Source organism: Lycorma delicatula, chromosome 4 (assembly GCF_047948215.1).
Source record: "Lycorma delicatula isolate Av1 chromosome 4, ASM4794821v1, whole genome shotgun sequence".
Lineage (NCBI taxonomy): Eukaryota > Metazoa > Arthropoda > Insecta > Hemiptera > Fulgoridae > Lycorma > Lycorma delicatula.
In genome coordinates, this window is record NC_134458.1 from 16,060,115 (window position 1) to 16,075,909 (window position 15,795).

The following is a 15,795-nucleotide window of genomic DNA, read 5'->3' on the forward strand; positions in this document are numbered from 1 at the left end:
CGTATTGTTTACGATCTTCGCCCGGGTTATATCATGCGACCTACATTGTTTGCCCCCGATCCGGTGTCCGGCATCAAAGCTTTTCACCAAGGCACAGGGAGCGCACTTTGCAGGTGCGGTCTTATTAGGGCAGTTAACTGCCCTGTGCCCAGCAAGGGCGCAATGACTACACATCTCCAACTGTGCTCTACAGCAGAGAGAGGTTGCCCATAGCCTTGACATTTGAAGCACTGGGGTACTTCTGTATGGTCGAAAACCCTGCAAGAGGTCCACCCAAGGAACAGCCGACCAGTGGCCACCAACACCTGCCGGATCTTTGACAAGGTCCCAATTATCCAGTGGCTCTTCGGGGCCTCTTTCCACCCCAACTGCCGGACCACCCTGGTTCCCTTGAGGAAGCCCTCGACAGCCATATCCAACACAGGATTTTGGCTGTGTATAGCCCTTTGGATTTCGGGCTCCTCTACCCTCATTGCCCTTGGCAAATCATAGACCAATATTTGCGGCCTCCGCTCGGCCAGCAACTGAGCCTTCAGCCCGTTCTTCCTAAGAATGGCGGCCTCCAGCAGCCGCTTCGCTTGCTGCTCGTTAACAACCTCTAAGATGACTCCATGGTCCCTTGTTTTTGAAAACAAAAAAGGTTCCAGGAAATCTGGAACCTTTCCTTCCGTGGGTCCAGAACCTTCTTCATGGTCAGTTCCATCATCGCAGATGAAGCCCCTGGACCAGGCGTCACAACAGGGACCACCTTGACAGTGGCCTGCTTAATTTTGTTAGCCGGCGCCTGGACTGGTGGTGGCTATCAACAGAGAACAGTTTTATGGTACCTATCAACAGAGGAAGAAATCTGTAAGGAAAATAAGAAATGGCTGAAGAGAGGAACCAAGCAATTTATAGGGGAATTGTAAACCCCTCTGTTAATTAGGATATTTTATAGTTTTGCCAAGGACTATATGAATGCTACGGACCATCTATCTTTAAAACATGAAGTTTAAGAGGAATATGCTGTTTCTTTACATGCAATTTAGATTATGTATCACAAATTCATTTGATTGTGGGACAGAAATTCAAAAATTCAATCCAGGGGGGACAATATTTTATAATTAAACAAATGCATTTGAAAGAATGGAAAACTGAGGAAATTATTTTACACCTTTGAGGTGTGGTCCACCTCAGGAAATGAGCTACCAAGTTGTAGTTATGGATTTCAGTCAGATTAGTATTTTTTTCTTTGTAACATGGAAAAACAAACTTCAGACAAATATTTTTTTTAAATTTATTTCATTTTTAATACGCATTATATTAATGACAAAATTATCTGATATTAAATTGTACAGCAGCAATATTTAAAATAAAAGACAATAAAAATACCTTAACTAAATTAAATGGTATTAATTATAATACTAATTGATACACACAATAACAACATAATAAATAATAATAAAAATTCATCTTTACAGTTATATAAATATCTATAGCAATTAAATGATAATAAAGAAAATAAGAAAAAAGCAAAACATACAAATCACGTAGAATGTTTCACAGATACAAACAAAACACTATACAGGACTAACCATTTAAAATTACACACAAAGCAAATTCAGTTTGATATAGTAAAAGAGTTGTGATTCATAGTAATGAAACAATCCTTACACACAATCTTTACTATAATACAGTAATTTGTAGTATTACATCTGTGTTAAAAAAAAAAATTATTTGCTAACATTCAAATAAAGTGCAATAATGAAATGAGTCAGACCTTTTTTGAGGTAATTCATTATCAGTTTTTACTATTATTTTTCAACAAAGTTGCCATGTACATACACAAATTTTTTGGAGTATGGATAACAGTTTATAAAATAGTATGAACAAGACTAAAGCAGTGTTTATAAAACTCTGTTAGTATTAAGTACTTAACTTAATGCACTGACAGGTAATTTTTAGTTTTCCAGCTAAAAGTTAAATACAACTGTACACAGTATATACAGTAAAATGTACAAACATTTACTTTGTATGCAATTAAATTGAATTTTTTATACCCGACAGGACCAGGCAAATTACTGCCTACAAATACTGGCAATTGAGATCTAGCACTTACAAGGTTTAGATGTTCTATTAATTTAACAAGTACTTATAAGCATTGCAATATTTTTAACATAAACACCTTAAGAAACAAAATATTACCGTATCTAAAAAAATCCACAATGTAATTGGTAATTTTATTTATTATTATATTAAATATTTAAATTAGTTAGCAATAGATAGTAAAGTTCTTCAAAGCTGTTGAAATAACATTTTTAAAAAGTACAGCTTTCTTTAAATAAATCTTTCTATAAACTTTTAGGTGGTCCTGACTATCATTATCTAAAGTATTCGGTTAACTCCTCTGAAATAGTATGGGAGTGTTATGGGTCTCTGTTGTTGCTTTCTTAGTCCAGAATAGATTAGAGCTATATTGGATGCTGATTACTATGGTGTAGAGAGTGGAGGAGAAAGAATTCACCAAAGAAAGGATTGTCTTTCTATGCACAGGCCCAGAGCCTGTTTGTTCCATAAATGCAACTGCGGCCAAAACCAAAATGCCTAATTTAGTGTTCAATAGTATACTAATTACAGGTGGAAATACTTATGATAAAATCTGGGAGAAATGCTTATTCACAAAGCCTCTCTCATACTGCCTATTCTTGTTGGGCATTAGATGGTCAAGAAGGGTCTCACCTTTCATTACTAGACATAGGCCGACCTGGAGCCACAACAGTAATATGGATTTACTCCAGGGTAACATCCTCTTTTAAATTTATCATTAATTCTCAGATAGTGAAATAACATAATTTTTTAATATTAGGCTCTTGAGTGAAAGTACTTCCATTTCTTTTGAGCCTGTCATTCAGGAGATGCAGACATTTATAATCTGGCTGGGAAAGCCCTGGAAATCAGAAATATAGTATTATTATTATATAATATAATAACAGTCAAATCAGTTATGACAATCTTAGTGAAATATAAAATATGTGAGAAAGAAATTACATTTCTAATTTTCATATGGTAATCTAAGATTATAATTTGCTCTAATTAGTTGATATGTCCAGAAACAGGATAAAAGGAGATATCAGATAAATTAAATTTTCTTTTGTGGCATGGAACTATAAATGCATAAAAATATAAATATATGAGATCTTTTAGAAATTAATTGTGTATATAGAAACTTTCAGATTTCTGGTGCAGTGAAATTAAATTTAGCAATTAAATGGTAACATTAATCTTGTAATAGTACAAGAATTCAGACTATACAATGGTATGGACTGTGGTCTGTCGACTTTGAAATACATACATCTGTATGACATTACAGCAAATTTACTTAAATGACATCTTTTAAATGTTGAAGTTTATACAGTGATCAAATTTATACAAACCTTACATATAAAATGCATGCACAGACATGCACACACACACATATAAAATTTATTTCTTGGTACTGCTAGTATAATAGTAAAATGATAGACTTATATATATATATATATATACACACAGCATATTCTTCAAGTCACTAAAGATATTTTTCTGCTGCAATTATATAATTAAGGACATGAAGTACTCCCTCTAGACCAGAAAACTTAATACTAATGATGTATCTTAAACTCAAATTATATAAATTTTATTATACTAAAACAACATAAATATTTAATCAATAGTAAAAACTCTTTTTTTTTGGTCTGCATTCATTCAAATTCAACTTTTCCATTAACATGTATACTGCTAAAAATAATGCTTATACATTATTTTCCTTCATAGAGTGCAGAAATTAAAGTACTACTGTCAATTTGATTCTAAATGACATGTCCTGTACAATATTTTGTTATTTATTATTTTATTATATTCTTGTATCCGTCATTTATATTTTAATTAAACTGTGATATCAAATTTCAATAAAATAGATGATCATTTCTAATAACTATTATTATTAAATTACTGATTTTGGCAATGTAAACCCGCACTGTCAAGACTAGTATCACTGGATATTTTCATGCCTCATTTGATTATCAGTGTGCAGTATATTATACCTGTGGAACAAAATAAAACAAAATTAAAATAAAATTTAGAAATCATAAGAATTTACCTTTTTTTTTTTTTAACATTGTACACTGGCTTGTGATCACTGCATTGTATTGTCTAGCAGACTATATAAATGGTGTATTATCAAATTTATAAGTTGTAATACTACATGTAGAAGTGACCACTTATTTTAAAGAACACATTCTTACCAGTAAGGTACGGATATATAAATCAACAATTAGTAGAGATATCTTTGTTCTGGATATTATTCTTTTATACAATGATAAGAAAACTTACAAAATGCCAGATTATAATGCTGTTTAACTGTAGTAAAAATATACCTTAGACTTTTAATGAATTTAGGCTTACAGTCAACATGTTATATGCACTGACATCATCTATATACAAATAATTATATTTTTTAAGTTTATCCAGTTAGTATATACTGCATAGATAGATCATATACTGCAGTATATCACCTATATATACACACATTTTGCTATAATTACTTTTTTGTATTTTATGCATCATGACTTCTAATGCCATTAGCAGTGTGGTTTTTTTAAATATGTGATCACTGTTTGATTGAAGTGAAGTATTAACATTATCAGTGCTGCATAACATTTCATATATAGGGTGTAATAAATACTTTACTCAATAGTTAAATAATCACTTTCATTTCACTATTGTGGATTGTTCTTCATGCAAATTACTATTAGTGTGTTTTTTCCTCTCAAATGATTCAAAGGACCATAAACTGGTATTGTTATAAGTTAGTACAAGGATTGACTATCCAGAAATAAAGTTGCACTAGACTATTTAAATAAAGACAATTATGTTTAAAAATTTTTTTATCAAATTCAAAAAAATGATCTGTAAATATCAATAAAATTAGTCTGTAAATTTTAAATATTTACAAACTAATTGAAGTGCTTATTCAAGTGCACACAATCTTTTGAATACTACTCTCATAAAAATCATTCATTGCATCATTAGCAATTTTGTAGTTCATCATCATTAAAACTTTAGGCATAAAGTCAGGGATAGAGGATTAAGTGATCCAATTGCTCCCCTTAAAATCTTATGATAATTATTTACATGACCACTGTGATGAAAGCATTATCAAGTTGCAAAATAACAAGGCAAAAATATTAACAAAAGACTCAAAGTTTGCCCTAGAAAACTATATATGTAAACTTCCTTTTAGACATCACCTGTCTGAACATTTTTGTTGATTGTGAGGTAGTGTGCTTTGATTGTAAAAACTACTGTTTTGATTTAGGTATGATTTTGACATAAAAGTCTCATCTCTTTTTTCCTGGTAATATGTTGGAAATGTCAAAGCATTTGCAGAACAAAAAATGTTTATCTTTTGTGGACATTCTGAGCAAATGATACGCACAAATTTTGATACTTGATAACTCAAATGATACATGAAATGCAAAACAGATCATGAAATTTCAGGAAACTCTATAGAGAGTATATATACTATAAATTGTCTGTCAGTTTATGTAAATTTTTTTACCCCTGAAAGTATTATTTTCTATTATGACTGACCAGTTTCAACATCATTCTCTTGTGCTTAAGTAAACATCCACATCAATCTATTAATCTGCTAACTCTCACATTTTCACTATATATTTTTAAAAAAACATGTAAATGAGTTTTGCTATACCACACATTCATGGATTACAAATACGTGATTTCATAATTACTGGGTTATTTGACTAACCGGCTTGAAAACAGATGTAATCTTGTCTAACTACATTAAATATATACAAACTTTACTGTAATAAGCATCTGTGGGTTATCATGAATAAAGGAAGACATTGTGTGTTGGAAGTGGCAACTATGAAGATGTGCAAGTTATATAATCAAGCAGAACTTACTTTCCAGATAGCCCAAAAATGTTAATAGTATGAGGGTGAGGTGAAAAGTTCCAGGGCTCACACAGAGTTAGCGTTAGTATGCTTAATTTCTCACTGGTTTCACATGATTCCATTCTTCATTAGTTTACTATAAGTTTCAAGTCACTACATCACTTAGCATAGTATTTACAGTCTGTCAAAGTGGAGAATTAGGTTGTTTTTGGAAAATGGAAAACTGTAAATTTTTGCAATGATTAAATACTTTTTTCTGAAATGCTTAAGTGCAAAGGAAATTAAAGAACTTGATATAACATTGGGAGATTATTCTCTATCAAATATAACAGTTAAATGTGGATTGCAGAGTTTAAAATGGATCGAACAAGCACTAGTGATAAACCATGAACTGGACGCCCTTCTGAAGTGACTAAGCCAGAAATAATAGAAAAAGTGATTAAAATCGTTCTGGCAGATCAACAAGTGACAGTGAATGAGTTAACAGAGTCTGTAGGTATGTCAACAGAATGCGTATGCAATATTTGGCATGAACAAGCTGTGTGCTAGATGGGTGCTGTGATTGCTCATGCCCAACCAAAAACTGTACCGATAAAACATTTCAACTGATTGTCTCGAGCTCTTTCGGGGCAACCCAGAGGAATTTTTACTTCGATTTGTGGTGTTGATGAGAGTGATCTGGCTCCCAGTGATCATCACTTGTTTCCTAACCTAAAAAAATATTTCTTGGAGGAAAGAGAATTTCAACCAATAATGAAGTAATTGCTGCTTTAGATTGATATTTTAAGGAGTTGAATAAATTAACATACTGAACTGGAATAAGCACTCTTGCAAAACGCTGGGCTAAATGTACAAACCTTAATGGTCAAAATAAAATAAAAAAATCTGTACCCAGAAAAATGCAATTTTCTTATCCAGGCTTGGAACTTTTCACCCTATCCTCATAGATAATTACTCAAATTAATGGAAATTGCATCCAGTATTGTTTAACTTCGGTGATCAATGTATTCTAATACATTATACTACACTATAAAATGTTAAATGTGCACTGGAACTGTCAGGTATTAAGGGGGTGAAGCTATTAAGTATCTTACTTAACTCTTCTTGAGTTTCTATGAACTATATGTTGTCATCCATACTACTACCAAGTTGTTGTTAATGCACGATAGTTATTTTACCATTTCATTACTCATTCTTTTACTTAATCAAAATAATGTATAATATTTTAAAGATAAACTATTACACTTTATGTTTGTCAATAATTAAAAACAGAACTGCACTTAAACTTTCATTTTAAAACATGATTGTACTTCAGATTTGGAAAATAATGTGACTGTAATATCATGGGTTAGCTTTATCTAGTATAAATTGTAATCAGAACAAAGATTTTATAGTCATGTTATTTTAACACTTCCCACTGGGGCTCTCTGGCAAGCTATGGTCATACGATGTCCTATGTCATAATACCACAAGGAGTGGTGATTATGATGTAGCGACCTGTATTCATTAGGCACCAGAATGTGATCCAGAGCGGTCGTGTTGTACATTCAGTCCGGATGGACATGCATACTAATGTTTGGATGAACGCTTATTTTATTAGTACACTTATAAGATATTAATTATATTTGTTATGTTATATGTTAGAGGTTCAATTATATGGTATCGAAACGTCAAGATGACAAGATAATAAATAACAAAACAACAAGACATTGTTTCAATTCATCACCTATGCATCTACAGTTTATACTCGCTCTAAAACCTACTATCACAAAGGTTTTATGGTCCTCCATATCGCAAGGGATCTAACAAACTTTTTATGGTCCTCCGGGCCGGATAGTCAAGTCGCCGGATTCTACCATACTTTTATGGTCTTCTGGGCCTTCCCAGAAGACCATAAAAGTTCTAGGATTACCCATGGTCAAGACACTGGACAGTCAAATAGTTGGATCGAAGAACAAGATTCATCGCAAGTTCCGTAAGGTCAAATCAAGCCACCGGATTAAGCGGTATTTATAATCTATTTATAAAGAGTGTATTTAAAACATAAAAGTGTACATTAAAAGTGAATTAATGATAAAATTAGCATAAGTGAAATATTCAGATTAAATATTTCAATGGTTTGCAATATAGTTAAGTTTGTGGCTATAAATATAGCAGGTATATGAAGTAAACTTCCAAGATTTGGGTAAGATTCGCTTGTTAAAGCTGTACTGAGCACATACGCTCAGGCTCACAGTTTATATTTCACATTGTTCGTTGACCTGGACAGGCAGATGTTACCTGATATAATCGTATTAAATATACGTACAAGTTATTTTGTTTATTCAACTTTAGACATAGACAACAATTTAGCGGTATTGTTTTGTATACAACTTTATCTTTTTTAACATTACTTTATGATAGTTTCATTTCATACAGATTCAATATTATCTCTGTTAATATTATTCTAGGGAAAATGGAATTTAAATATTTAATTATGAAAAAAAACCTCCTCTATGAATCATGAGACCTTGCCGTTGGTGAGGGGGCTTGAGTACTCAGGGATACAGAGTAGCTGGACCGAAGGTGCAACCATATCGGAGAGGTATCTGTTGAGAGCCAGACTAAGGAATGATTCCTGAAAGAGGGCAGCAGCTCTTTCAGTAGTTGTTAGGGGCGGGAGTCACAATGACTTAAACGGCCGTATCAACATCACTCAGTCCTCTGAGTACTGCGCAGCTGAAAGCAATGGAAAACTACAGCTGCTTTTTTTCCAAGAAAATGTGGCTCTCTGCATTTTCACATAGCAATAATGGAGGTGCCTTCCTTGGTAAAATATTCCGGAGGTAAAATAGTCCCCCCGTTCGGATCTCCGGGTGGGGACTACTAAGGAAGGGGTCACCAGAAAATTAAAAAATAACATTCTACGAGTCGGAGCGTGGAATGTTAGAAGCTTAAAAAAGGTTGGTAGGCTAGAAAATTTAAAAAGGGAAATGGATAGGGTGAATGTGGATATAGTAGGTATCATGACTATTACACTTTTTTTGAAGTCTGACGGAAATTCCCTTTTTATAAATATTACACACCAGTTTGTATAATCTATCAATCGCTTCCTCACCTGCACTGCGCAGTAATTCTACAGGTATTCCGTCTATTCCAGGAGCCTTTCTGCCATTTAAATCTTTTAATGCTCTCTTAAATTCCAATCTCAGTATTGTTTCTCCCATTTCATCCTCCTCTACTTCCTCTTTTTCCTCTATAACACCATTTTCTACGTATAACTCTTCAATATATTCCACCCATCTATCGACTTTATCTTTCGTATTATATATTGGTGTACCATCTTTGTTTAACACATTATTAGATTTTAATTTATGTACCCCAAAATTTTCCTTAACTTTCCTGTATGCTCCGTCTATTTTACCAATGTTCATTTCTCTTTCCACTTCTGAACACTTTTCTTTAATCCACTCTTCTTTTGCACAGTTTGCACTTCCTGTTTATAGCATTTCTTAATTGCCGATAGTTCCTTTTACTTTCTTCATCACTAGCATTCTTATATTTTCTACGTTCATCCATCAGCTGCAATATATCGTCTGAAACCCAAGGTTTTCTACCAGTTCTCTTTATTCCGCCTAAGTTTGCTTCTGCTGATTTAAGAATTTCCTTTTTAACATTCTCCCATTCTTCTTCTACATTTTCTACCTGATCTTTTTTACTCAGACCTCTTGCGATGTCCTCCTCAAAAATCTTCTTTACCTCCTCTTCCTCAAGCTTCTCTAAATTTCACCGATTCATCTGACACCTTTTCTTCAGTTTTTAAACCCAAATCTACATTTCATTATCACCAAATTATGGTCGCTATCAATGTCTGCTCCAGGGTAAGTTTTGCAGTCAACGAGTCGATTTCTAAATCTTTGCTTAACCATGATATAATCTATCTGATACCTTGCAGTATCGCCTGGCTTTTTCCAAGTGTATATTCTTCTATTATGATTTTTAAATTGGGTGTTGGCAATTACTAAATTATACTTCGTGCAAAACTCTATAAGTCGGTCCTCTCTTTCATTCCTTTTGCCCAGCCCGTATTCACCCACTATATTTCCTTCCTTGCCTTTTCCAATGCTTGCATTCCAATCTCCAACTATTATTAAATTTTCATCTCCTGAGTTAAATAAAATGAATAATAAACCTAATCCAATTATGTTAAAACCTATACAAATTGAGACCTTGGTATAAATTCTTTGATCTTTTTAATAGTTTAGTTCACAACCACGAAGAATTTCCTGAGGTTGAAAAATTTTACTACCTTACAAATTTCTTAAGGGGTAATTCTTTAGATGTAATAAAAAATTTGTCAGTAACGTCTGAAAATTATGAAACTGTAATAAAATTACTTAAAGATTGTCATGATAACAAAAGGCTAATTGCAGCTAATAATAATAATTGCATGCTTTAAAAATTATTAATTTAAAACCATTAAAAAAGGAAAATTCTGAAAATTTATCTAAATTCATTGACCAAATTAAATCAAACATTAATACATTGAAGAATCTAAATATTGATTATTTAGAATTTATTATAATACAGTTAATTACTCAAAATATAAATTTAAATACTTTAAGAGATTGGGAAAAACATTACAAGGTAATGAATTCTCTAAGTTAGAACAACTTATATCTTTCTTAGAATGTAAGCGTAAACTACTTGAATCCACTGACACGAATCAAGGTAATGAAAAGGCTCAGCCGTCTAATGTAGGATTTAGCGGCAAAAAATATGACTATTCGAAACCTAGTTCTGGTAAAAATGTATTTCATGTAAATAATTCTAATAATTTTATGTGCGCATTATGTAAAACTAACAACCATCAATTGTATCAATGTGATAAATTTTTAAATTATAATGTTAATGAAAGGAAAAATTATGTCTTAATTGTTGAAATGAACAGTATATTGTGAAAAGGCGTCAAAGTAATCATAAATGTAAAAAATGCTCACAGAAGCACCATACACTGATTCATTTAGATAAAATGCTGCAAGTCGCAGCAAATAAATCTTCCAGGCCGAATCAAGCTCCCCCGACTATTAGTTCACATTGTACCTTAAAATCAGAACCAAACAGCAAATCTTTTTTATTTGCAACAGCGGTAGTTAATGTCAAAGATAAACAAGGTAATCTCATTCAACTTGATTCTGCTTTGATGATTTCATTTTGTACTGAAGGGTTTGCTGCTAAACTTAGGCTTCAAACTGAACCTGTCTTAATGTTGATATCAGGTATTGGTACTGTTGTTACTCAGTCTAAGTTAAGTGTTCATTTTAATAATAATTCTAGGTATGAAAATTTTAATTTTAACTTGAAATGTCATATACTGCCATCTATTACAGGTTTGTTACCGAATGATTTTGTAGTCGTAACTGACTGGGATAACGTTTTTCTTGCCAATCCTAATTTTAATGTCCCTGAGCAAGTGGATGTTCTAGGAGCTCAATATTATCTTTCTTTGCTTAAGCCTGTCCAGTTAACTCATAATTCTAATCATAGTATACCTCAAGAAACTTGTCTTGGTTTCATAGTCTCTGGTCAAATCCCTACTAAGCCTAGTAAACGGAAAAGTAATTCAGATTCAATATCACTTCTTGTTAGTAATGAACAACTTTCCTTTCAAATAAAGTCATTTTGGAGATCTGAAGAGATCGAAGATCACTTACTGACTAAGGAGGAATCCTTCTGCAAAAAACATTTAGTTGAAAATACCTATTGTGATCAACAAGGCAGATTTGTTGTATCTCTTCCTCATAAGGAAAACTGTGCCTTAGGAGATTCATATGAGAATGCAAGGCATCGTTTCAATTTGTTATATCATTTCAGAAAAACGCTAAACTTAAGGAAAATTACTTCTATTTCATGAAGGAATATCAAGAATTAGATCACATGCAACCTGTAGATTCATTTCATTCTAAGGTTCCATCTGAAACCTTTTATCTGCCTCACCACGCAGTATTTCATGAATCTTCCACCACTACCAAAACCAGAGTAGTATTTGATGGTAGTGCAAAAACATCAAATGGCCGATCGCTCAATTCAATTCTTCCTACAGGTCCAGTAGTGAAACAAGATTTATTTTTGATTATAATTTGTTCTAGAATTCATAGCTATGTGCTATCAGGAGACATTCCTAAAATGTACAGACAAATTCGCATTAATCCTCAACATTTCACATTGCAAAGAATCCTCTGATATAATAAAGACAACTCATCAATCATTCCATACAATTTACAAACAGTTACTTATGGTTTAAAACCTTCAAGTTTTCTAGCAACTAGATGTTTGATTAAAATTTCAAATCAAAATGAAGCCTCCTTTCCTCAAGCTTGCCAATCATTCAAACAAGATTTTTAGTTGATTTGCTCACTGGTTGTGACAGCATTGATCAGTTAAAAGAATTGTACAATGATATTTCATTATTGCTTAACAAATACGAACTTTTACTGCATAAATGTCATTCAAACATGCCTAATATGTTTGACTATTCTAATTCCTTCATCAAATTAGACAAGGATGAAAATATCAAGACACTTGGGTTATATTGGAATCCTCGAGGTGATAATTTCATTTATCAAATCAAACCAAAGAATACTTCTTACACCAAAAGTTCCTTTTCTTCATTGTTCGATCCCTTGGGTCTGCTTGCTCCTGCGATCGTTTCATTTAAAGTGTTCATACAAGAGTTATGGTGCGCTAACCTTCAATGGGATGAAGTTCTTCCCACTCTGCTAGCTGAAAAATGGAATTCTCTGTATTCTCAACTCAAATCGACAAGTAATTTTAAGATTCCTAAATTAGTTAAAATTAATTTAAGTGAGAGTTATCAATTGCATGGATTTTGTGATGCAAGTAGTAGTGCATATAGTGCTTGTCTTTCTATCAGATCTGTTGTTAGCAATGAACACGTTGGAATCCACTTATTGTGTTCAAAGTCTAGAGTTGCGCCTGTCAAGCAAATCTCTATTCCAAGGTTGGAGGTGAACGCGGCTCTTCTGTTATCTTTTCTATTCAAAAGGTTTAGTGTATTCTAGGTATAACAATTCATTAAATCCATTTTTCGTCGGATTCTAAGGTAGTACTTTACTGGTTGTCTTCGCTTCCTAATAGATGGAAGATATTCATCGCAAATAGAGTTTGCAAAATTCAAAAGTTAACTAAGGAATGCTTATGGAAGAATGTTTCTTCAAGGGATAACCCCGCAGACATCTTGTCATGTGGTTGTATGCCAGATGCATTAACTTCATTACAACTTTGGTGGAATGATCCGTCTTTTCTGAAAGAAGATAAGAACGCATGGCCATCCAATCAACCTATCATTTCTATGATTTCGCCAGATTCTCTCAAGGAAGAGAAGAAGTCTGGCAAAACTAATGTGTTTTCAGCTGCTCTTCAAACTACAGAAGCTGTAGAACTTTCAAAGCCATTTTTTTCGTTTGGGCGAACATTAAACATACTTCATATTTTCATCGTTTCATTTATAATTTAAGAAATAAAAATAATTGTATATTGTCAGATCTTTCTCCGGAAAAAATCAGTTCCATGTTGGAAATACTTATCCGTCATGGTGGGTGGTGTACATCTGATTCCTCTGATCCAGCTCCACTTACTGCTGGACATTTTCTAACCTTTGCTCCTTTAACTTCTTTACTTGATCCTGATTTCTCAGGCATTAATATAAATAGACTTACTAGGTGGCAGCTTATACAAAAATTACTAAAGGATTTTTTGAAAGCATGGTCTAATGATTACTTACATTCTCTGCAACAGAGAATTAAGTGCAAAACTTCAAATATAAACATTTGTGTTGGTGATGTAATTATAATAAAATAAATTAATCTCCCTCTACTGATGTGGAAATTAGGCATAATTGTTGAAGTGTATCCAGGTAAGGATGGACTCGTTAGATTAGCAGATGTAAAAACCAATAATGCAATAATAAAAAGAACCATTAACAAATTGATTGTTCTTCCAAATTTAAATGATTGTCATGACATGAGTCATTCTGAATGCAATCAATAATACTTATTTAACTTCATCTTAATGTAATTGTTCATTCATTAATTTATTTTTCTTTCAATTTTTGCTCTTATCAACATTGTATTGTTGAATTAACTTTAATTTAAAACTTATTTGTAACTAATTTTATGTATCACACTTTATTTGTATGTTAAGTTAATTTATAATGTTATAAAATTATAATTGGTGGGCGGTATGTTACGTTCCACTTGTGCCGTCACCTAGCAAGGTGACGGCTGCTACCTAGCAAGGGCTAGGGCTTTTCAGCAAGCTATGGTCATAGGGAAGTCCTACGTCATAATACCACAAGGAGTGGTCATTATGATGCAGCAACCTGTATTCATTTGTGCCAGAATCTGACCCAGAGCGGTCGTGTTGTACATTCAGTCCGGATGGATACGCATACTAATGTTCGGATGAACGCTTATTTTATTAGTATCCTTATAAGTTATTAAGTTTAATTATATTTGTTACATTATATGTTAAAAGTTCAATTATATGTTATCGAAACATCAAGATGACAAGATATTAAATAACAATTCAATAAGCAACAAGGCATTGTTTCAATTCATCTGTATGCAATTCAACTATAGATGCATAGGTCATCTACAGTTCATACTCGCTCTAAAACCTACCACAAAGGTTTTATGGTCCTCCACATTGCAAGGGATCTAACAAACTTTTTATGGTCCTCCGGGCTGGATCTGTAAGGCTGGATAGTAGAGTCGCTGGATTCTACCACCATCAGATGTCTGTAGTTTTTTCAAAAAATGTGTTTGAAATAGTGTATTTATTAGTGATTTAATTTAGTTTATCCCAAAAGAATTGTTGGCATAGCTATGTTACACTCTGACCTACAAAAGAATCGCATTGGTACTCAGGTGTGCTGCACCAGCTATTTTTTATACCATATCACTTAGGGGATACTAGGCGTACCACCTTTGTTTAATAGCGACCTTGATGTCAATTGTAATTGTCTATCAGACATGATTAGTCTACGTGTTTGTTTCTTTAGTTTTGTGATTTTTTTAATTTCTTTTCATTTTACTGAATAAAAATGCCAAAATGAAAAATTATAGGTAATAGTTGAAATTCACTGATGATGACAAAATTAGTTATCATCATCAACAAGTGATGAAGAACCTTACATTGAAAATAGTTTGATTGTAATACCAACTTCACATTTGTCTACTGATAACATTGAATGAATCTGTCAAGTTAACATCTAATCTTGCAGGAAATAATCCTGCAGATTCCTCTCAACCCAGTACACATCGGGTAATCAGGTTTATGTTGCAATTACTACTTAAACCAGCACTTCAGCTGTTAATCTGAGCCCCAGCATTTCTATTTATCCATCTACTGATGACGATTTTTCTGAGAACACTGACGAGGACCTGGATTATCAGGAAACCATGATTAAGTGATTTGTATTCTTCCCATAACTCTCATACATCAGAACCAAGTGGAGATGAAGCTACAATAAACAGGACTGACTGGTCACCTATTACTGGTTAAAACGTGAATTCCTTCCAGTAGTTTCAAGATGATGACCAGTACTTAAGATCTGACATTTCAACAGAAAATCCATTTGAGCTATTTACAATGTTTTTATCAGATGATATATTACATTTTATTGTTACTGAAACTAATAATTTTGCTGATCAATGCTTGAGTAAAGAAGCCAGAAAGAAACATTTTTTTAAATGGACTGATACTAATGCGAATTAAAACAGGAAATTTCTTGCAATTCTTATGTTGATGGGCATAAATCATCTGCCAGATCAATGCATGTACTGGTCAAATGATATGTTTG

The 15,795-nt window shown here is 32.9% G+C and overlaps 2 protein-coding genes across 6 annotated transcripts in view; one reads left to right on the plus strand and one right to left on the minus strand.

The window, feature by feature from the left end:
• Positions 1-1,277: 1,277 nt before the first annotated feature.
• LOC142323138 (uncharacterized) overlaps positions 1,278-15,795 on the minus strand; it is a 140,501-nt gene continuing 125,983 nt past the window's right edge. For 4 of the 5 annotated variants that reach the window (XM_075362400.1, XM_075362395.1, XM_075362397.1 and 1 more), the window contains one exon: positions 1,278-4,061. The gene's annotated coding sequence lies outside the window, so the exon portion shown is untranslated. The remainder of the gene's footprint in view (positions 4,062-15,795) is intronic. The other variant, XM_075362399.1, reaches the window with a different exon arrangement.
• LOC142324296 (uncharacterized) lies at positions 11,823-12,155 on the plus strand. The gene has a single exon (XM_075365224.1). The coding sequence runs from the start codon at positions 11,823-11,825 to the stop codon at positions 12,153-12,155; it is 333 nt and encodes a 110-aa protein (XP_075221339.1).

Coding starts and splice junctions, on each gene's coding strand:
- LOC142324296 (XM_075365224.1), top strand. CDS start 11,823: ATGAAGGAATATCAAGAATTAGATCACATGCAACCTGTAGATTCATTT.